The sequence below is a fragment of the Uloborus diversus genome, chromosome 7 (genome assembly GCF_026930045.1).
Source record: "Uloborus diversus isolate 005 chromosome 7, Udiv.v.3.1, whole genome shotgun sequence".
In the NCBI taxonomy this organism is placed as follows: domain Eukaryota; kingdom Metazoa; phylum Arthropoda; class Arachnida; order Araneae; family Uloboridae; genus Uloborus; species Uloborus diversus.
In genome coordinates this window covers 74256911-74280808 of record NC_072737.1, presented here as the reverse complement: position 1 = coordinate 74280808, position 23898 = coordinate 74256911, and the positions used below count along the sequence as shown (strand labels likewise).

Here is a 23898-nt window from a genome sequence, read left to right as displayed (position 1 = left end):
ATTTTTCAGTCTACTTGAAACAAATTTCATCAAATCTATTTTGCATTTAATTAGTCACTGCCTTCTGAATACCTAGGACCTTATACAGTTGCTCCTTTTGTACCCTGACTTGGATCCAGGCAATAAATATTTTTAGAATAATTTAACTCCTAATTTAAGTTACCTATAACATTTTTTAATCAGAATTTATTTTCAGTTTTAAGTGCAGAAAGAAACAAGCTCTTCAGAAGCTCCTAACTTTTCACTTTCACGTGGGAAAAAAAACATAGATGCATCATTTTCACATTATATAGAAAGTTCATGCCCTTACAAATTCAACAGTATTTTGTAATACAACAATTGATTTACGGGGTGTCTGAATAAAATGCAACAAATTTGAACAGTCAATTTAAAAAAAATAAGTTTAAGTGGTACAATATTGGCCAAATTTGGCTGCTAAAATCTTAGTTTGAAGGCTTTTTTTTTCTCTCGCATCTGACGCATTTGTACTTTTTATGAGCAGACAAAGAGGAAAATAGCATCGAAAGAAGGCACAAATTGTTCTCTGATAAACAGATCATAAATCCGTAATAACGGTAAAAAGAAGGTTTCAAATAGTTTATAAAAGCAATCCAACCGAAATAACCCTAAAAAGTGGCACAAAACTTGACTTGAAACAGTAAGTGTATAACCACCTGTCCGAATGCGGTACATTTGATTCAGACACCTTGTGTGACAGTTCAATACATCTAAAAGAAGAATATATCATGCATAAAAGTTTCACTCTACACTTAAACCATTGCTTAATTTACCGTTTTTTGCCAATTGCAATGGCAAGCAAAACTTGAAAGAATCTAATGAGCATTTAAAGCTGCATATTTCCTTTACCAGAATGCTTCTATCAAAAAGGTTAGAAATGTTTTTTTTTTTTTGCTAAAATTTCAATATGAATCACAATTTTTGATAAAACTTTAAAAGCTTTATTTAGAAATTGATACTGTTCATTAAAATTCACATTTATAGACATGTATAACATTAGAAGAAAAGATTTTTCTCAAAAAGTAAAAGAGTCGAAATTTTGGTTATACCTGAATTAGTTTAAAAACATGATAAGCCAAGTGTCAGGATAAAATGTTTATGAACATTTAAAAATTTATGTATATATATATTTTTATGATATAAACCTGTTGAAATATTTAATATTACGATACATTTTTACAGTAATAGTTGAATTATTTAAAAATAATACACACCTAACATGTATGTCTATATAAGCATTTAGTACATATGACAAATATAAAATCTTTTTAAGTACACATTATCTTAAGTTTTGGAACAACAATGATGATGACTAGAGCCCGGATTATATGCACAGTAAAATCATCGAAATATGCACAAAAGATTTATTCATGCAAGGAAAAGTTTTTTTTTTCAGGATAAAATCATTGTTGGCCTTTTCATTCTTGTATCCTTTATACATTTTAGGAGATAAATTTTAATTTTTAGCTACAACATTTAGAAAAAATAGTATGTGCATTAATAGCATGCGCAAAAAACCAAGTGACGGGAGAAAAATCCATAGGTTGCCCAATTTAGTCTTCTTTGTGAAAAACAAAATAGTTTTTTTGTAATCTCTCTTTAATGGGGAAAATTTTTTAAAGCAAGTGAAAAACACAGTAATCTGAAGTAATTTACATTAACATGAAAAAAAGCAAAGATATATAATAGCATATCATCACCTCAGAGCAACAGCAGCAAGACATCTAATTCCATACTCTACTGTTGCTTTGAGGTGATAATATGCACATATGCAATTGTATAGAATCCAGGCTCTAATAATGACATTTAAGTAAAAATTTCAGTACAAGAAAAAATTACATTTCATATGTTTAAAGAACTTTTTTAACCAGTTTAAAGTTCCAGAAATACTTTGTGATTAAAAAGGAAAATAAGGAATAACAATGTATAATTAATTGCACAAATTGCAGATACATGTTTTGAAGTCACACGGAACCCCTTTACCTATGCAAAATAAGTGAACTTATGGATGAATAGACAAAAGCACGCAGCTTAAATAGTAAAAAGTGTTTATTAACCAAATACCAATGAGAAAATCATAAACCAATAAGAAAAAGAAAACAATGAGCAAGAGCTTTCTTACAGGTATGCAACAAGAAATAAAGAATTTGATAGGAGGAAGATTAAGCCATAAAGCTAAAGCAAAAAAGGCAATTTCAAAAACCATGAACCACAGGAATAGAAGAAACTGAATGAAAGAAAGGAAATGAAATATACATATATATTTTCTTCATTGCCTTGGTGTTTCCCTTGGTTTGAATCAACATTGATGTTGCACCACTACTTGCTAGTTTATGCTGTCAAAAATCTTGGGAATAATCTACTTCAACCTTTAAGTCAAGGTTATATATAAAAAAAAGATTTATTGCAAAATAGACGAAAAATTTTTATAATGGAAGTTTTGTGGAACAGGTGAACAGTTTACATAATTCGGAATGCTGTTAAATTAGATGTTCAAAAATCGAACGAACAACTGTATTTCATAAAACAAACAAGTATTAAAGGATCGTTCTTTAAAAACAGCTGCAGTAAACTTTTCAATATGAGGCAGTGAGAAGCAAAGGGATGTGTGGACATTTTCTAGTTTTGAGTAAAACGCATTTAAAGATAACGTCCTAAGTAGGCTTTTATTGAATTTTTTAAAATCATGCTGTACAGCAGCACCTACCAGAGCTACCAGTATTATCTCTTACCCCAAGACAGAGAAGAGGTCCACCTACCATTTGTACTAGTTATCTCCAAATTTTTAATTTTGCCACTTGCATCCCTTTTGCTTCTCACTGCCTCATATATAAAGCATTTTAAACAATTTTTTGAGTTTTTATCGAAAATATCGCAATATTAAGTAATATAAGATTGTAATGCACACTATTAGAGCAATGTATTTATGTAACATGTAGTGGAATGAGTTATTTTTTGTGATCAAGTCACAGATAGAAAAAAAAATTCGATGTTCAAGCGCGATATACAAATACAAAGATACATTCACCTAAAACTCCTTAAGTAAAGGCAAATGCAGTTTGTATATTTTTAAAAATAATTAAAATAATACAACCATACTAAAAGGAACTTGTAGTAAGTTACTTAGTATTTTATCACAGCATTTATGGTAAAATATTTTTATGTATCACGTAGTTATAACTAAATAAATATTAAATGCAAAACAGTATATACATCATCTAATTGCAGGAAAGCTCATAAAATACATTGCATCTCAGCACAAAAAGGCACGTTTCACTATAATAGTTTAAACATCAACAAGAAGCAAAGAAACATCTATTGCACAAGTGTAGGGGCATACATAATCGGTATTATTAAATCATCCATATTTGGCATCACCAATGCTTTCTAGAAGAGAAAAAAGTTAGAATTATTTTAAGTGCTTATTGATTTAGCACATTAAAAATATTATTGAAACTATAGACAGAGCAAAGAAATGCAAGAAACTTTCCAACGAAACTAAGAAAGGAAAAAGGTGAAATTCTCCTCCCAACCTCCTCTGTCAACCTCTTTTTAATACTATTAGCTTTTCTATTTCCTCCTGTTTTAATATTAGGGGTATTTAAAAGGTGGATCGAGTTTTATGAGAAGTGGTTAGATTCATTTGCTTGTACGTACTTTATTGCATCAAAAGTGGGAATCTGGAAGGACTGAACCTGAATGTAATGTTATGATAAAAACAGTAATATTGCATCTAAAACTGGTAATGAGAGTCATATCATACAAAGTTGATGCTAACAGTACATACGCATAATATTGCAAGCTTCCTTTCCACAAATAAAAATAAGTACCCAAAATATTATCAGTGTAATTATGAAATCATTCACTTATCTACAGTACCCTATTCTGTAGATAATAGGAAGTTTTCTGAAAATGCATTTTCAATTTAAAAACACTGGTTTTAAAATGCTCATGTGAAATTTACTTTTATAAAATTGAACACAAAATCATTCATTTTACACTTGCCTTAAACTCTTGAATTAATTTCTTTTGTATCGTTAGAACAACTGCTGATAAATTGATTTCAAGTTTTCCAACCTTTGGGAAGACATTGAGTGATAAATCCGGATCTTTTTGAAATCCATACCTAGGTTTAGTCAAGAAAGAAAAGAATTAGTTCCATGTTAAATAACATAAAGAACAAGAATGATTAGGAAATACACAGAAACTCAATGAATTTAAATTTGTAACAAGTTTCTCTCGCAGTCTGATTCAATTAAACAAATGCACAATATCAATTCAACAATAAACACTAATTAAAATACACTTGTAAGATCACCAATATAGTGTAACTTCGATTTATTGATACCCTATTTTCCAATTTAATGATACATTTCACTGGTCCAGATTCGACTGTAGTAAATGTCTTATGTTCCTTGGTTTAACAATATCCTTAATTTTATGATAACTTTTTCCAGTTCCTTGGCAATCGTAAAATCGACGTTATACAGTACATCTTTGTTTACTTTAACCTTTGCTTGTAGTCCCGGTACATAAAATTGGACATTTTTTTAAAGGATGAAATAAGAGTTTTCAAGGGCTAGTTAGGACTATTCAGAAGAGTGATCTTTTTAACAGTAACATGATAAAAATTGCTGATTCTCTTCCAGTTTACATAAGAGTTTCAGTATTAGACAAAACCTTATACAACACACAACAAAAACTTCCAAATCAATCTTCAATAGTGAGCTGTAAGAATCAGATTGACCACCACTGACCTAAAATAACAATAAAGTTGTAATATATTTAAAAAATAAAGTCTAATGTAGTAATTGAAAAAATTCAAAATTCATTTAAAATTTTGCTCTGATGGCACTATTAGAAAACATTTGAAAAAATATTTTCCCCATGCTTATTGGCTTTAACAATCCATGATTTTTGAGTCTTTTAAGCCCACAAAAGTTTGGTATAGCTAATAGTACATCGTTTTTAATCACATGCGATTCAACAGTACCACTATTTGAAGCTGTATACTTGGCAAATAATGCTGCTGATTGCTGTTGTCAATTTTTAATAACTTATATCAAATTCAAAAATAATTATTTAAAAAAAAAAGAAAAAGAAATTTGATTTTTTGCATCTTGAATTCAAATTAGGTTTTTCGCAATCACAAGCATATGAGGAGTGTGTGTGTGTGTGCATTTACGCGTGTGTCTGTAAGCGTTCCTGCGTGTGTGTATGTACGCGCGTGTTTGTAGGTGTGTGTGTGTATGTAGGCACCTGTTTGCAGGAGTGTGAGTATGTAGGCGTTTGTGTGCGTGTGTGTAGGATATGGACACAACCTGAAGACTTTGCTCGATAGAGGAGAAGCATTGGGAAGGGCTGGTCAACGGTGGTACTGCAAAGGAAGACGGGGGGGGGGGGGGGAATCAAAAGACATCATTTAACAGTCAAATGAAAACAATAAGCAATTTGTGATTGCTCAATAATAATAGTAAAATAAATATACAATTAAAATGAAAAATAAAATAAGCAGATTAAAGGCAGCAAATATTAAAATAGCTTAAATTCTAAATTAATTAAAAATTTTACAAGAGGCAAAAGGATCGGAACCTCAAACACTGCACACAATTTTCGGTGAAAAATGAGTTTGATATTGGTTACATTCCAAAAAATAAGATTTTTATTAAATGAGTTATCAATTGTGAAAATTAAGTTAAATGGAAGTCTTAAATTAATCCATTCCTCCCATGCACTAAATTTGATGTTGATTTTCCAAAAGCAAAAAGTTTCCCAAACTAATTGGATTTTTTTTTTTTTGAATCAAATTTTTGAAGGATACAATTAAAATTAATTAAAATCCATGAAAAATTGAGGTCAAGTTTTTTTTTCATGAGTACAGTATAAACTTGTTTATCCAGACTAACTGGGAACAAAGGCAATCTGGATCAATGATAATCTGGGTAAAAAGACCCCAATCTATAAATTTTGAGCCCAATGCAATAAAATCTGTAGGGCCTCTAAAAGGTGCCCCTCTAAAAGCAAGGGCGCAACCCCCCCCCCCTCCCCCCCCAAAAAAAAAGAGAAAAATATGCCTTAAAACACTTCTCTAAAAATTTCAACGGCTCCATGAACATCCCCCACCCCTAGGTGGGCACCACTGGGGTCCCTCCCCAGAGGCCAGTAATGCATATTAGCAACCTTAATAAGTCTTAGTGGTAGTTTTTTTCAATTTCTTAGGCTGTTAGGCCCTTAAGAACGTGTCCCCCCTGCCCCCCCCCCCCCACTGCAGGGTCTGCAGGTATGCAGATCCAGATCTGCAAGTAAATAAGCAAAACACATTCTCAAATCAGCAGACTTATATTTTATTGAAGCAAAAAACAATGGTTTATAACAAAAATATAGGATTATTTCTCACATCATTAATGGCTCAGCTGTAGTGGTATTGGACTGACGTTACAAGTAAGCCGCATGTTGTTTGTCAGATTGCAATAATTTTTTTTAACGACCTATGCAGGAGTTGTACATTTAATCAAAATAAATAATTTTGGCATATTTCTAGTTAAGTTCTTGTTAGCACAATTAAAAATAAATATTTAAGTGAGTGTAATTTTTTTTAACTCCACAAATTTGATTTGTTTCAACAAAGTTATACTGTATCTTTAATGCACCTTTTTAAAAAATTCAAGGACTGAAGGTACATCTTAAAACTTTTGAAAGTTTTCAAGCACTTGAAAATGAAACTATTTATTTCAAGTAGTTTTCAAAGTTTTTAAAAAGCGTAGGAACCATGCAGTGGAAGAATTTTTTTTTTATCTGTGACATAGTTTTAAAAGCCTAAAAAAGGGGGGGGGGCTACAAAATAAACCAGCATGAGGTTAGGCGTAACACTTATTATAAATTATCACCAAAAAATGCATGATGATAAAATGCTAAATTTAAAATTTACATCAGCTAAAAATCTTTAAAATAAAATGGAAAACATTGCTGCCAAAGCAAGTGCTTTTAAGCTCTCAGCAACTGCAAACTTCTGTATAAACTTAAACTCCTTTTTTGTTTTGAATTTTTCTTTGTGTTTTATTCTGGACTATTTTTTTACTATTAATTCAACCAATCTGTACGTAAAATTGAAAAAAAAAAATGTTTCTAATTCAGAAATAGTCTGCAGACCTCTTGAACAATCTGCAATGAGCGTCACAGAGTTGCGCTATTTCTGCTACCAGGCTTGTAGTTACTTGCATTAACATATATATTGTAACGGATTCCGGCGCGACTTCCACTTTCTTGAAATGAAGACACACTTCTTGATAAAAACACAGGAGCTTTATTTACACTATGTACAGGAGAAATTGTTAACAACTGCTAAATTAATCATCAGCAATTAAGCAAATATCACTCAACACCGTAAACTTAACGGTTACACACGTATTTACTTCCAAATATGAAATCAACACAGCGAAATGCCTCGCTATAAACAGAGCAAATACGCTCTCAGTTCAAAATCTCAAACGAAACTGCCTCTTTATCCATCATAACGGTTTATATACACACCGAAAAGAAATCTCTCAAAGATTCCAGAAAAAGCTACAACGTTCTACAACTACACTTTCATTGATAAAATCAGTGAATGAAATAAGAAAAAAAAGAATAGGGGATTGTATACTTTAGCCATATGAAAAGGGGTTGTATATTCATTACGGGAAACTATTTACAGGTTACATTACTACAATAATTACTTTTTACAGGATTTGTAACATTCCTAAGGACTGCACGTCCCGGGCAGTACAATCCCCAGAAAGGGTGCCAAACTTCTATCACAAGTTCACAATTACACACATTAAATAATAACCAATAGTGCAAAGGAAACACAATAATAACAAGAAATATTACTAAACATTAAAAGCAAAAATTATCTACAACTTTTATGTTATCAACCATGGTTGTTTACGTAATACTCATGAACTATGGCCATAGTATGGGGCTAACCGATCATAATGTACAACCCTAGGTTTTGCATTGGGTGATTTTTGGATCCTCACTACGACGTCATTTAGTCGGTTAAGGGCTTTGTAGGGTCCATCCCAATGCGACTGCAATTTGGGTGACAGACCTTTCCGTCGGATGGGATTCCATAACCAAACCTTGTCGCCTTCGTTGAATTCATGTCCAGTAGACCTTGTGTCGTATCGGGTCTTCATCTTCTCCGCCGCGATGTTGATTCGCTCTCGTGCGAAGTTATGAACGTCTTCCAACCGGGTCTGGAGATCCTGGATGTACTCCTCAGGTGATGCAGGCGCATCCGGAGGACGACCGAAGACGAGATCACAAGGTAGCCGAAGCTCTCGTCCGAAGAGCATCTGAGATGGGGCATATCTGGTATTCTCGTGGACAGCACTGCAGTAGGCCAGCAGGAACAAAGGTAGCTTCTTGTCCCAATCCTGTTGATTTCTGGAGATCAGAAGTGAGAGATTATTCAGGATTAAGCGATTAAATCTCTCCACCATGCCGTCCGATTGTGGGTGTAGTAGTGTTGTCCTAGTTTTCTCAATTCCGAGAATTTGACATAGGCCCTTAAACACAGCAGAGATGAAATTCCTCCCTTGATCGGAATGAATCTGCAAAGGTGTTCCGTATCTCGAGATCCAATGTTGGACTAGAGTCTTTGCTACGGTGGTAGCCTCTTGATCTGGAATGGGATATGCTTCCGGCCATTTGGTGAAGTAGTCGATGGAAACAAGAATGTATTTGTTCCCATCAGCAGTTCTTGGTAGAGGACCCAGGATGTCGATCCCAATTCGTTCGAAAGGAGCTCCAACGTTGTACAGATGTAGCTTCCCTCTGCTTCTCTTCTTCGGTCCTTTACGAGCAGCACAGGCGTCACAAGAATGGCACCACTTCTCCACGTCATCCTTCTCCTTGCTCCAGAAGAAGCGCTCCCAAACTTTATTGAGGATTTTCAAGACACCAAAATGTCCTCCAGTCGCACTACTATGTATTTCTTTCAGAACATCTGAAATCCTTGATCGGGGAAGTAGTAACTGCCACCTAGATGTTTTGCCGTCGTCAGATTCCCATTTTCGGTGTAGCACGCCATTCCGAAAATGGAGCGAGTTTCATAAAGCCCAGTATCTTTTTGTTCCAGGACTGAAGATGGAAACGTCCTGCCAGCTAGGTCGCCGACTGTCACTTTCCATGAACTCCAAAATTGGTTTTATGTCGGGGTCTTCAAGTTGATCTTTTCGAACTTGGTCGTCACTCCATGGATCAGGTTCTGATGATATTGGATTCACTGTCACCTGATAGGCGGTAGGGCTAGTCGTTCCATACTGTTTCTCGATTCGGGAACAATAGTGGCAGTTCTCAGGACAGGGTCTCCTTGATAAAGCGTCAGCATTACCGTGAGATAACACTTTTCAATGCTTGATCTCCATGTCATATTCCTGGAGCCGCTGTATCCACCTGGCTATCTGGCCTTCTGGATTCTTGAAGTTCAAAAGCCAAGTTAACGAGGCATGATCTGTCCGAAGCAGAAATTTTCGGCCGTAGAGGTAATGATGGAAGTGTTCTACAGCTTTCACTATGGCCAGTAACTCCTTTCTGGTGACGCAGTAATTTCGCTCTGACTTTGATAAGCATTTGCTCCAGTAAGCGATGACATGTTCATTTCCGTCAATTTCTTGGGATAAAACAGCTCCGATGCCCTCGTTGCTCGCATCAGTGTCCAGGATGAAGGATTTTTCAGGCTGAGGATAGGCGTTGATGTTAAAGCCTCCTTCAGTCGTAGAAATGCATCTTCGCATTCTTTGGACCATTCAAACTTTTGCTTGCTCTCCGTCAGCTTATGCAAAGGTCGTGCAATGTTGGAAAAACCCTTTACAAACTTCCTGTAGTACGTGCAGAGCCCCAGGAAACTTCGCAGCTGATGGATGTTTTCGGGACGACTCCAACTCTTGACCGCAGATACCTTTTCTGGATCGGTTTGTACACCTTCAGAAGAGATGATGTGACCAAGGTAGTTCACTTCCAAGCGGAACAAATTACATTTGGACGGGCTTAACTTCAGACTGGCTTCCTTAAGCTTTTGCAGCACCTTCCTAAGATTTGCCAGATGTTCCTCGAAACTGCGTCCCACGATGATGATATCTTCTAAGTAGACCAGACAGGATTCGTAGGAAAGTCCTCTTAACACTGTCTCCATAAGACGCTCGAACGTAGCTGGTGCATTGCAGAGGCCGAAGGGCATCACTTTAAACTGCCATAAGCCTTGTCCAGTTGTAAACGCTGTCTTTTCTCGGTCATCAGGGTGTATCTCAACCTGCCAGTAGCCGCTCTTCAAGTTCAGGGTCGAAAACCACTTGTGTCCAGAAAGAGTGTCCAAGGTGTCGTCTATCCGCGGAAGAGGGTAACTGTCTTTCTTGGTGATTTCATTCAGCCGTCGGTAATCGACACAAAATCTGGTGGAGCCATCTTTCTTTCGAACCAAGACGATGGCAGAGGCCCAAGGACTGGACGAGGGTTCGATGACATCATTCTCCTGCATCTCTTTCAGGAGGGTCTCAACCTCTTCCTTCTTGGCGAACGGTAGTCGTCTTGGATGCTGTTTAATAGGGGAGTGTTCTCCAGTGTAAATCCTATGCTGCATTAAATTCGTACTGCCAACATCCTCCGATGTAGATGAAAACAGATGCTTGAAGTCGTCCACCAATTGTTCCGCAGCAGTTCTTTGATCTTTCGATAATGACGCACTCCCAGTTAAGTTCGATGTCAAGGACTCGGAAGACACAGTCTCGGGGGAATTGATTCTTCTAATGATGCAGTTTACTGGAGTACAAGTCGCCAACACTTCACCTTTTCAGATATTCCTTGTCCTTTCACTCACGTTGGCGACTCTCAGAGGAATTACATCCTTAGAAAGGTCCACAAGCGTAGATGCCACCAGCACTCCCTTAAGGCTATTGCTTAGGTTAGGGTATTCAATGAGTCCAAATCGAAAACTATTGCTTTCTTCAATGGAGCCAGGTATTAATGATTCTGACCTTGAGGGAATCCATAAATCTGTTTGGGCTATTATTTGATGAGCGGATTTTACATCATTTTCAACGTTGAAGATGGCTATGTCTTCTCTCATCGAGTGCAGTTCATTAGTCTTGAAGTCAAGGGTGAAGTCGTATTTCTTTAAAAAGTCCAATCCGAGAATGAAGGGGTCCGTGATATCCGCAACGAATGCCGTATGATGGTAGGTGGCATTCCCAAACACTATTTCCAAGTCCACTTTACCCTCAATCTCAATTTTGTCGCCTGTCACAGTCTGGAGACTTACGCGTGGCGATGTCCACAACAGTTTCAATCCAAATTCACAAGCCACGTCTGTCCTAACGATTGTCACATTGGCTCCAGTGTCGACAATCAGTTTGCAAGGATTCCCATTTACATGGGCGTAAATGAAAAGTCCATCACTGCCACTACTAGTAGAGGAAATCTGCATAGCTCTGGTGGAGGTGATTTCTTCCCCTCGCGTAGCTTGGCGAGCAGGACAACTCCTTCGCAGGTGCCCTTCACTACCGCATTTCCAGCACTTCTGCTCTTGTTTCTTTTGGGCTGTTATGCTGCTCAGATGTCTTGCCAAGTCATCGAGTTGTCTCTCAAGTTCAGCGACATGGGACGACCTGGAATCAGACTCATCAGCTTCCAGAGTTCGGATGGGATGGCTTGCTGGGCGGCCTCTAACTTCATCGCATACACAACAGCAGAATTCAGGTCTTTGACATCCGCCATCCGTAGAGCTTTCTGGATTTCCGGATCTCGAACCCCGTCGATGTAGTGGTTGAGTGCCAGGTTGTCTCGAACATCCGCAGGGCAGTCGCAAAAAGCAAGATGAGACAGTCTCTCGATGTCCGCCGCAAGCTCTTGCAGGGTTTCCCTGGTTTTCTGGAAACAGGACTTCAACTGGAGTCGGCTGAAATCTTTCTGGCACTTCTCACCCAAGTGAAGCTCCAACGCAGATGTGAGGGCGGCGAAATCCAGGCGCTGGCTGTCCGGAAGAGTCTGAAGAATGTCCGCTGCGTCACCTCTCAGGGATGCTGCAAGATGGCAGGCCTTGGTAGCAGAGTCCCATCTGTTCGCTTCCGCCACTATCATGAATTGAGTTTTGTAAACCTGCCACGAAGTTTTCCCATCATATGTGGCAAGTTTAATGGACGGTCGAGCAACCGATGCGGGAGCGCCAAACTGTACAGAGCTGCTTTCCGCGGTCGCCAATCTCCTTTCCAGGTCTTTAAAGATGTCTTCTTTAAGTTGATGAAATTTTCTATCTTCTTCTTCCAATTTATTTTCTACAGCATTGCATCGGCCTTCAACGGTACTCAATTTTTCTTCAAATTTCTCTTCGATTTTATGTTCCACTGCGATAAATCGGCCTTCAACTGCCTCAAACTTTCCTTCCATAGCATCAACTCGATGTTCTATCTCCTTAAATTTATTTTCCATCACAGTCTTTACCGAAGTAAGGTCGTTTTTAATTTCCTCTTGGTTAGAAGCTAAATCATTTTTCAGCACCATTAAATCACTTTTCAATTGTTCTTGATTAGCCGCAATGTCATTTTTTAATTGTTCTTGATTTGCAGTAAAACTTGCAGTCAAATCACTTTTTAATTGTTCTTGATTAGCCGCCATATCATTTTTTACAGAGTTGATTGCGTCAAGAAGTTTTTTTAATTGTTCATCCATTGCGCGAGTAATCACCATAAAAATAAAGTCCAAATTTAAAAAGTCTTTATGAAAAAATGTCCAAAGTCACACTTACTGCAAGAAAGTCCTGAAGTAGCCCCACGTTGGGCGCCAAATTGTAACGGATTCCGGCGCGACTTCCACTTTCTTGAAATGAAGACACAGTTCTTGATAAAAACACAGGAGCTTTATTTACACTATGTACAGGAGAAATCGTTAACAACTGCTAAATTAATCATCAGCAATTAAGCAAATATCACTCAACACCGTAAACTTAACGGTTACACACGTATTTACTTCCAAATACGAAAACAACACAGCGAAATGCCTCGCTATAAACAGAGCAAATACGCTCTCCGTTCGAAATCTCAATCGAAACTCAACTTTTTATCTATCGCTAACGGCTTATATACACACCGAAAAGAAATTTCTCAAATATTCCACACGCTTCTGGAAAATAGTAGACCGTTATCAAATTTTATCAATGAACAAAAAGGAAATAGGGGGATCGTATACTTTAGCCATATGAAAAGGGGTTGTATATTCATTACGGGAAACTATTTACAGGTTACGTTACTACAATAATTACTATTTACAGGATTTGTAACAATATTAAATATTGTATCATTAATTCTGTCAGCTAATTATCTTGCAGCAGAATTTTGAATTTCAGATGCATTATATTATTCTGTTTTCATTGACTGTAGTGCTTTTCTGGAGAGTTAATGATGAATCTTTATCCTAAAATTTTAATTGAATATCATCTTTTTAAAACAAAAGTAATTTTATTTATAAGAATGGAAGTGAAGAGTAAGATACGTTTTTTAAAAGCCATGATTAAAAAAGCAAAATATGAAGAAAAAAAAGAAGTATTCTTTATTACTGGCATATTTTTGGAAAGCAAAAACCATAGATAGGGGGCTTTTTCCTTTTTTGACGCACACAATTTACAAAAATGAGTAGCCAACAGAGAAACACATTTGCAGAATAAAAACTATCTGTGTTAAAACATCAATCTTCAACAAAATATTAAATGTGCAACAAAAGTTCACATCTTAATTTTATGCAAATATACATTACCAGATACGATCGCTTGGCTCAGGAGGCAAATTGACAATCAATATGCCATTCAATGAACTAACTTCAACTGTGAGTGTTAAAGGCATATTTGTTAAGTCTCCAACATATCGCTTTACAAGTTTACTTTGAGCAACAGTGGCAAAATGCCGATGAGAGATCCACTTTTCTATTTTATTCAGTATCCTGCGCTTTCTCGGAGAACTGTGTGAGGAAAAAAGAGTGGTTGTTAACTAAAATTCAGACTAAAAATTATTTGAGAAAGAAAGTAATTAATTCTTTAGTGTTTCCCTCCAGTTCTTTAGTGTTGCTGCCCCTGGCCCCTTTAAGGCAATGTTTGATGCACAATGCCTTCTTTGCATTTCTGAATATGCCCTCCTTGACTTTTCAAGATTTTTCAACATTTTATTACAAAAGTAAAATTTCTTGCTCAAGACGTAAAAATTCACTCCAGCATAGCTTTGAAATGCAATTCTCTCATTACCTTATGATTATACTATGATTTAAACTAAAAAAACTTCATACTTTTTTCCTACAAAATTCTTTTTAGAAAGTGCTAGTTGAAATATGATCTTTTATTATGAAAAATGCCGTGCCCTGTTTTAAATCTAGGGGAAACATTATTCTCTAAAAACAAAAATGCATCCCATTGTTTTATACAGGGTTCCAACAGATTTTTAGATTATCCCTCTGAGAAAAATAACTTCAATTCTAAAAAAAAAAAAAAACTGAAAAGGGACCTCAATCCTAACTTTTAAAGAGCCAAATTAGGGATACACTGATTAATCGGCAGTAATCGGTAATCGACCACTTTGCTGATTATCAAAATAATCAGCCAATTTTGGCTGATTAATTGGCTGATTTTTTTTTTTTTTTTTTGTTAAAATAACATTTTGCTTAGAAACCAGTATTTATACTGAATAGATTTTAGCTAATTAATCGAAAGAATGAGTTTATTTCTTATAAAATTTCCTTCGCTTAGAATAACAAGAAGTTCCGTCTAGAACTAGACGAGCCTACTTTCCCGTATACCCATACTACTTTCTAGTACCTGATCAATATTCTCAAAAATAGCTAAAATCGCAAATTTTTTCAAACATATTTTTTTTAATATTTTAAGCTGATTTCTAGGAATAAAATATTCCTTACTTTTCTTCAAAAAAACGAACAAATAAAATAGCAGCAGCTTTTAAACAAAGCAGCTAATACACTTCTTTCCATTAAAAAAATTTTTTAACAGCTTTTAAAACGAAAAAATAATAATAAGTTCATTAAAATAAATACATCATATAAAAAAAAATCGTTTCTTTTTCCCCTGTTGCCGAAAATAATTTTTTAAACGAATTAATGCACTTACCAAAATAAAAAAAAAAACAATAAAATGTCAACTTAAAGAAATAATTTTCATTGTCAAAAAAAAAAAAAAAAAGAAAAAGAAAAATCGTCTGCGCATATTTTTCGAGTTTATTCACCGAAAACCAAATACCTAAATTAAAACTTTAGCGTGAAAATAAAAACAAATCATATCAACAATAATTATTTCACAGTTAAAACCACAGCAGCGGAGTCGGAGTCGGAGTCAATCTCATTTTGGGATAAAAGAGTCGGAGTCGAATATCCAAGAATCGGAGTCAGTCATTTGTCCTCCGTGTATAAATGTTTGCCAAAGCTACGAAGTCAGAGTCGAAGTCGGGGAGTCGGAGTCCGATTAATTGTCGGGAACAGGAGTCAGAGTCGGTGTCAGGTCCCCCTAAATTCTCGGAGTCGGAGTCGGGAGTAGGTCGTCAAGAGCTATTTCCAACAAAGTTTGTTTGAAGTAAATCCGCCTTCAAGTACGGAATCTACATTGACTTTCAGTTTCCCCGTAGGCGCTAATGTTAAGGGATTTGAACTGTTCAAAATTGAACGGAAAATTGTTCAAATCAAAAAGATATCTTATATACAAGTTTTTTTACCAAAAGCTTTTTCCTAAAAAGCTTGTTTGAAGCAAATTCGCCTCACAGTTCGGAATTGCTTTGAATTTCCCCGTAGGCGCTAATGTTAAGTTTTTTTGAACTGTTCAAAATTGAACAAAAAATAGTTCAAATCAAAAAGTGAAATATGGGAATGAGGTGTCCTCGCCGAGATCTTTCGAACAAAAAAAAGTTTGTTCGAATCGGACTATTCATTCAAAAGTTATTAGGGGGGGACAGACAGACAGACCGACAGACAGACCGACAGACAGACAGACCGACAGACAGACAGACCGACAGACAGACAGACAGACCGACAGACATTTTTCCCCATCTCAATACCCTACTTTCCAATTTTTAATTTTTCAATATTTATTTAATTATTTTATTTATTTTTGACTTTTTTTTGTTTTTTCACGATATTTTTAAGATGCATTAAGCCTTCTTTTATGCTTTTTTCTTCTTTTTCTGACTTTTACTGGGAAAGTAGGCTAAAAAACTAGATTGAATTTATTATCTAACTAATAGTTTTGAACTCTAGCTGTTGTGTCTTTATTTGATTTAAAATTTACAAATTTCCTTGGTAAGGGTGTGAACAATATATTCATATTTTTCTCTATGCATTAAAAAACAATACTGCTACAAAAATTGAAACTGTGTCTGTGGCTGTCCCATGCCCAGGAGACCCCATAGTATTTACAGCCTTCAAATTTAATATAAAATTACTTCAGATATCAGGGGTTTGCCCCTGGGAGCATGTTTTAAAATTCTGAATTAAACTTCTTGTAATTGTTTCTTAAGGCTAAAATTTCACACAAATTGCCTTTTAAGGGGATGAAAGATTTTCAGCACACCTTAACATTCTATATCATTCAAAAGATTTTTTTCTGCACAAGATGAAGTGCATTCTAATTTCTTCAATTAATTAGAACAGGATGTATAAGGTTCCTATTTTAGCAAAAGTCCTAAAACTCAATTCAAGCCTGAAGCTAAAGAGCGAAATGTTACCGGGGACCACGAATTTACAAAATGAGTTTTCAAACTTACAACAATTTCAGTTCAGCTAAGGGCTGTTACGCTCAGCAGCCCCTGGCTGAGCTTAAATTTGACAGAAGTTAGTTTGGATCCTGGTGGGGAAGAGTGCTCTTTGAAACTTTTTTTTTCTCTTTTTAAAAGTAATGTTATTGAATATATTTTCATCAAGTTTTTTCTTTCTTTGGTGGGAGTGGGATATTAATATTGTTCTAATCAAATTGAGCTCTTTACTTATAATTTATTTTCTGTGAGAGGGAGAACGGGATTTGTTCGAATTGTAACATGTATTTAATCTCATTCTACCTAACTGAAAATTTTAGTCTTCAAAAAGCAGATAAGATTGCGATGCAATCTTTACGGGATGGTGAGCTAGAGCAACAGGTGTGGAGCTCCCAGCAATAGAACAAAATACAAATAGATAAAAGAGGTTACAGGTAAAATTCAAACTAACTGAAATTTTGAAAGAAACTGGGACTAACATTGAAAAAATAAACTTTAGGGACTTTAATCTGATTAAAAAAAAAAGAGAAAGAAGAGACCAGTTGGGAGCCTTGCATTATTATTAAAATTAATATAAAATATAACTACAAACTTGTTACACCTAAAATCACTTTTTGAAACAAATAAAGATAGAATATTACCTTTTTAATAAATTGAATATCACACAGCTCTTCAATGAAAAGAACTAAAGAAATACACTAGAGAGTTGCGGCAAACTTCAGAAAAATACTTGTCTGTTACTTGTAAAGAAGTTTGGGAAAACTGTATTGATTGAGTAATTATTTACTGCTGTAATCATGTTTTATTTCTTCAAATTTAAAAATTATTTCCCACATAGTTATTGCTATCATTTGCAGTTTATTTCTCAATTAGATAAATGTAAAGAAGTTATAATATCCTTGAAAAAACACGTTGAAACTGAAAGCAGAATTAAATACACTCACCCTTGCCCTTTTTCATTGCCATCTTCATCAGATGAATCACTCAAGGTTAAACTAGAAAAAAATATAACAGCTTTATAAAATACTAATACAGTATTAAAGGAGATAAATGTATACATATATTTTTTAAAATGTAAACACATTTCTAATAAAACCACCAGATTATGGTACATTTTCAATTAAACAATATTAATAAAAAATTTAAACAAATTAAATCCCCAATTTGACGCAATGAAATGTGAGCGTTTGCAAACAATTTCTAAGCTGAACAAATTCCAATTTTTTTGAACAGACAAGAGATTTATTGAAAATGACAACATCAAATATATATGAAATGCATGAATTTAAAATTCATTTGGTCATTTTTTTTATTAGAGCTTTTAATCGTTCAACAGTTTCATCAAGGAAAGTTGTCCTATTTTCAATAAAAATACAAGATGGTATTTAAAATAAAATGATTCAGCACTGGACTCTTTAGCAGTAAGGGAGTACTAAGATGAATGAGATAACTATTTTACATAAAACCCTGAAAGTTAGCATCCTATTTTCAAAACAAAATTGATCAATTTCAGATGGGGGAGGGGGGTTAAAATCAAGATTTTTTGGAAAAATTAGCCAAAATAATTGTTTTTTGTAGTGGTATTAATTCAGGAGTTCGGAAAGAAATAAGTAAATAATAGTTAATATAAATATATTAAACAAGAGCTACAAATGAATTAATGAAACCTGTCATAATTTTCCAGTCAAAATAAATTGCCTCGGGGGAAACATTTTTCAGCTAAGAAAGGATTTTCCACTTTAAGTTGGTTGAAATATGCTTGAAAATTCATCCTACTGTCTAACCATCGATTATATGGAAAGGCTAATATCCGGTTTATAGGCGGAAATGGACGTATCTATTAGTTTACAGGGGTGGTAGTTGTTTTTTACAGATGAGCCCTTTTGTCTCTTAATTATTTAGACGCACTTTTGTAAAAATGACAGTTCGTTCACGGCAAGCATTCTTTTAAATCCAAACTATATTCGATCTAGATTCTTACTACTAAAATTATTACATAATTTTGAGCTTACCATTTTGATTTTACATTTCCTGACGAAATAAAAACATTTTCTTTTCTTTTGTTATTTCCATAGAAACTCTGATTCCACTCTTTTTCAACTTGGAAAATGCAATAAATTACTTAGGCACTAGTGACATTATAAAACTAGAGAGCTTACCATTTTGCTTTTACGTTCCTTAACGAAATGAAAATATTTTATTTTCTTTTTGTTGCTTCAATGGTAACTATTTTTGTTTCCCCTTATTTTACTTTTGAGAATGCAATAAATGAATAAGGCACTAGTGACATTATAAAACGTGTGCATCAAAATTCCATCGTTATTTTCCCCTTCTCCCCTGCTAGATTAATTTAGATGGAACTGTCTTAGCTTGGCTGATTGCCAAATTACATACAATCCGTAGTCAAACTACTGAATGTAATGAGGTTACAGTAACACAAGTAAAATCTTAGCTTCTTGTCCCGGTATAGAAGCAAAAATCACGATCACAACAACAAGTTCATTGAGAAAATCATAATGTTAAAACTCTGCTTTACAAAACTTGCAATCTGAAAAGAAACAGACAAATCTCATATACGGTTTAGTAAACTATATATTTCGAACTTGAAACTTGTTCAATTACTTCATTTCTCCTTTAAAAATAGTTATTTCTGAGTTTGGCACTACTTTTTAAACAAGGTGTTTTCAAAATGGCATCACATTGAAGATACTTTCATATAGATAGATAAAGATAGATTTCAGAAGATATTTTCATAAGTTAGAACAAAAATGTTCGCTTTAAAATAATTAAAAAGCAGTATGATCATATAAAAATTTTTTGTAACACATATGAAAAAAAAAGAAACGACACCCTTGTATCAAAAGGCATCCAGACAATTTAGAAAAAATAAACCACTGAAACCATTTTTTTTTTTTTTTTTTTGCACAATTTTTTTGCAAGATTTCTTTTTTTTTTTTAGTAACTACATTGTTTGTATTTCTTTTCTTTTCCTTAGAAAAGAAAATGCACATGAAGGTGAAAACTGATACTCTAAAAATGCTTGCCCAGCAGAGCATAAAATGTTCTTCAGTGGCAAATCAAATGAATCAGAAAAATTTCCAGTTTTGGGCTATTGTGAATCATAACATAATTTTGCTTTCCAAAACAGGGGGGGGGGGGGGGGGGGGGGGGTTACAACCAATGGAGGGAAAACTTTCCGTATTTTATGGTAGGCCGAAATAGAATCAAAAATTATTTCTAACTCTTTCACATTTTATTTCTAAATAAATGCAGTTATCCCATTCCTCCAAGTACTCCCCTACACTTTAGTATTAGCCTTTTTTTAAACCTATTGGTTTATTTGACTAGAAACTTTTAAGAACTTTTATCAAGGATATAGTTCTTGTGAAATTTAAATTTTTTCCTAGAAAATATGAACTGCAGTATCAAGGAAAAAATACTTAAACATGAAACTCATTGAATGAAAATAATATGCCAAAAGAATCTAAGCTACTAGCTGACCCAGCAAACCTTGTTCTGCTACATAAATTATTTCTAGTGAATATTTCGGTTGAGAATTAAAAAATAACGAATGTATTGCAAGTGAGTAGGGATGGAATCTATTACGGAAAGAGTAATGGAAGCGCTGCAGATGATGATGATCAGCTTCGATAACATTTTTCCATCATTTTTTAGGTTACCAACCGCGTTCCATTGCACAGCTGTGGTAGGCTCAAATTTCGAGGTAAAAAAACCGGAGATCCAACTTATAGTCGTAGAAGGTGATGGAACATGCTTGACAAATACAGTGAGGACAAAAACTCTGTTGTATAATTTACAGCTTCGTTAGCATCACAAATTATATCGATCAATTTGTATGGTACCAAGTCGACAGGAAATGGCTTCTGCATCTTGAAGTTTAAAACTTTGACGTCCACATTTTTTTGCTGCAAAAATGGCTCTACTGCCAGTCACACATAATTTATGTATTGTGTGCGTACATTGGGAAATATGTGGTCAATGAGAGCATCATTGTAAAAGCCTTACTTAAATTAATTACAAACATTTGTTTTGTTAACAAACAGAAGATGACAACAAATAAAAATTTTAAATCACAGAAGGTTTTCATTGTTTTACCAGAGGTCATTTTGACATTTGGTAGCCAAAACAATTTCGGATACCCTTAACTACCTAGCGGTATGAAATATTTTTTATGACCTATTCTCATACCTACCAAAAATTTCTTAAAAATCGGCCGAGTCGTTTGAGAGGAGTTCAGACACAAACACCTAATAAGAGATTAAAAAAAAAAAAATTTAAATAAATTTTTTGCTGCCATCTTTGGTTAGTCTACAAATGAAATGTTTGTAATTATGGGGAGATAACATTTCCGGGCTTATTGGCCGTGGTCTAATTGGAGTAGAAATTCCAGAAATTTCGGCTTGCTTTGCTGCAGCCATCATCAGTGGTTTGAGTTTGGTGAGACTGATTCCTTACTTCAGTGGCTCCGGTATTTAAGCAAACTGCTGCTGGGCTGCTGGTCCTGATTGGGAGGCGTTCTCAAGCCGCTGGTGGAATAAGGTTCCTGATTGGATGAGATTCAAGCTGCTGGGTGATCCTGGTACCTGATTGGATGGGATTCACAAGACGTGCTGGCTACCGGTTTCTGATTGGATGGGACCACAGTATGTTTTAGACTGTTGTGGCGAGCGGATCTAAGGGCAGGGTGCCATGTTTTTGGTAAATTGAAATTCTCCTCTTTTCTGTTGAAATTAAAGGGGTGTTTGAAAATTTCTATAGCTTCGGGATGAAGACGGGCAAAGTAATGAGATGTTGTAGCCAAGATTTCTGTGTCTTTAAATTTGATGTTGTGGACTCCTTCTTGTTGGCTGCGTTCGGCTACGGCTGACTTATCATAGTTTCCTAAACGGCAATGACAAACATGCTCAGAAAGGCGTGTCTTGATGCTGCGCTTCGTAGTTCCGACATAAACTGATCCACAGGAGCACGGAATTTAGTAAACTCCAGATGTGGAGAAAGGGTCGCGGGGGTCCTTCACCGGGCGATAACAATTCCTAAGTTGAGTGGTATTTGTAATTATTTCAAGCAAGGCTTTTACAATGATTTTCAACACTGCTTTTTACAATGATTTTCAACAATGGTTGTTTTCAATGCATTTCCAAAAAAAAAATATGGATAGGGACACGCTGATTATCTAGCGATATGAAATATACTGTGTATGTCCTATTCTTACAGCTACCAAATATATATAAAAATTTCATGAAAATCAGTCCAGTGGTTTCGGAGGAGTTCAAACACTAACACTGTGACAGGATGTTTTTATATATTAGATTATGCACAGTGGTTTTTATACTAAAAAGTTTAAATTATTTTTAAGAGTCTATTTTAACAATTGTGATTTTCCCCCCATATAATTGGAAACAATTTTTGAAACAAAAGTGTCATAACATTCAGTGATTATGAAAAGCTTTTAAATGCCATAATTTAAAGAAGAAGAAAATCATTTAAATTTAAATCTTCACCTTTGCTTCCCATTTGGGCTTTCAAACTGTTCAGCGGTAGCTACATAATTTGAAGTTATCTTTAACTTGGTCTCAAGGGTCATTTGAAATGTTCCATTGTATTCAAAATCAAAATTCAACCAAACGCCATAGGAATCTTCTATCGGTTGTGTAACAGAGTGGACAACTGGAAGACATTCACCCAGAATAACTTCATTGACTCTGAGCGACTCGATAAAATTTGGCATCTGAAAAATTCAAATACATAAATCATGCCATTAATTAGTTTTACAGTAAAATATTGATACACTCATTATGTTTTAGTAAATTGAAATATGAAAGAAAACATTAGAAAAAATTGTTTTCAAAAATGCATGAATAGTTTATAAGTATCATTCTTAGAGAGTACATACAACATTCTTTCAAGTCTACTTCTCCATGAAATTTAAGAATTAAGTAGAACCAAATAATTAAAACAAAATAAATATGTGAGGGGGGGGGGAAGAGAAAAAAGGATCAAAAACAAAATTAAAAAAATGGGCTTTGGGATAGGGGGGAATATACGTTGGCGAATTCATTTCATGTTTCATATATTTGAATGTTTGTAAAATCTTCAAGCACTGACACAGATTTTCAAGAGCTTGTTTGATTTGTTGAAGCATGTCACATTTTTTAGTCATTGATATTTTAAAATTAAATTACACAAATTTAAAGATAGAAGTATTTAAACTTATTCTGCACCTACAAGTACTGCATAAACCAAAAAATAACAATATAATGGTTACGTTCGACGAACAAAACCGGTCGACCAGTGAGTAACCGGTTACTAACTGCAGCGTTCTATCATATATCGTTACTGCACGGGTTACCATTTTAAACTGTTGATTGGTTGATTGAAGCATGTGATCATTAGCTGTCACGTGATCGGTTAACCGGTATTGCTTGCGTTTGCCGAGCTCAACCGGTAGCTACTGGTTGAGCTCGGCAAACGCAAGCAATGTCAATGAAGGTGGTGTTTTTCCCTACATGCAAATCCAATTGACAACATATTATATGTAAGAAAAAATCAGCCCCTTGTAAATGATTAAATTTTTGATCAAATAAATAGTTAAGTATGAAATATATGATACAAAATGAATCTTATGCATCAGGAATATTAAAAAAGAATAAGGAAAGCAAAAAAATAAATATTTAGATAAAAAATACTAAACAAAATAAAACAAAACCAGCAGTTTTGATTTGAAAAAATACATTAACTCATTAAGGAGAGGAAGCAAAAATTAACTTTTAAAAAAAATTAAATTATTACTTTAATTTTGATTTAAAAGGGTAACAGTCATATTATTTACAAAACACCGCAGTCATATATTTCTCTATGCGAGAAAAGGATTCAACATTTTCCTTGTTAGAAGCAGCAAATATTGGGAATTCGATCTTTTTAAAGTAGCAATAAGTTGTGAAATATACTGATTACTTCTGGAAATAATATTATTAAGACAGCTTTAGTCACTTATTTCTAGCAAATACACACTCAATTAAGCTGATATATTTATGAGAACATGGATGGCTATAGATTGAAATTTTAGTATTAACCCCATAATAAACAACAA

At 34.6% G+C, this 23898-nt stretch overlaps 1 protein-coding gene across 1 annotated transcript; it reads right to left on the bottom strand.

Moving 5' to 3' along the window:
• Positions 1-719: 719 nt before the first annotated feature.
• On the bottom strand, positions 720-22417 carry LOC129226742 (testis-expressed protein 2-like). Its single transcript, XM_054861372.1, has 5 exons — positions 22310-22417; positions 17732-17782; positions 13804-14004; positions 4024-4144; positions 720-728 (listed from the first exon to the last, which is right to left on the bottom strand). The coding sequence occupies exons 1-5, from the start codon at positions 22390-22392 to the stop codon at positions 720-722; spliced, it is 465 nt and encodes a 154-aa protein (XP_054717347.1). The 5' UTR covers positions 22393-22417.
• Between the last annotated feature and the right edge of the window lie 1481 nt (positions 22418-23898).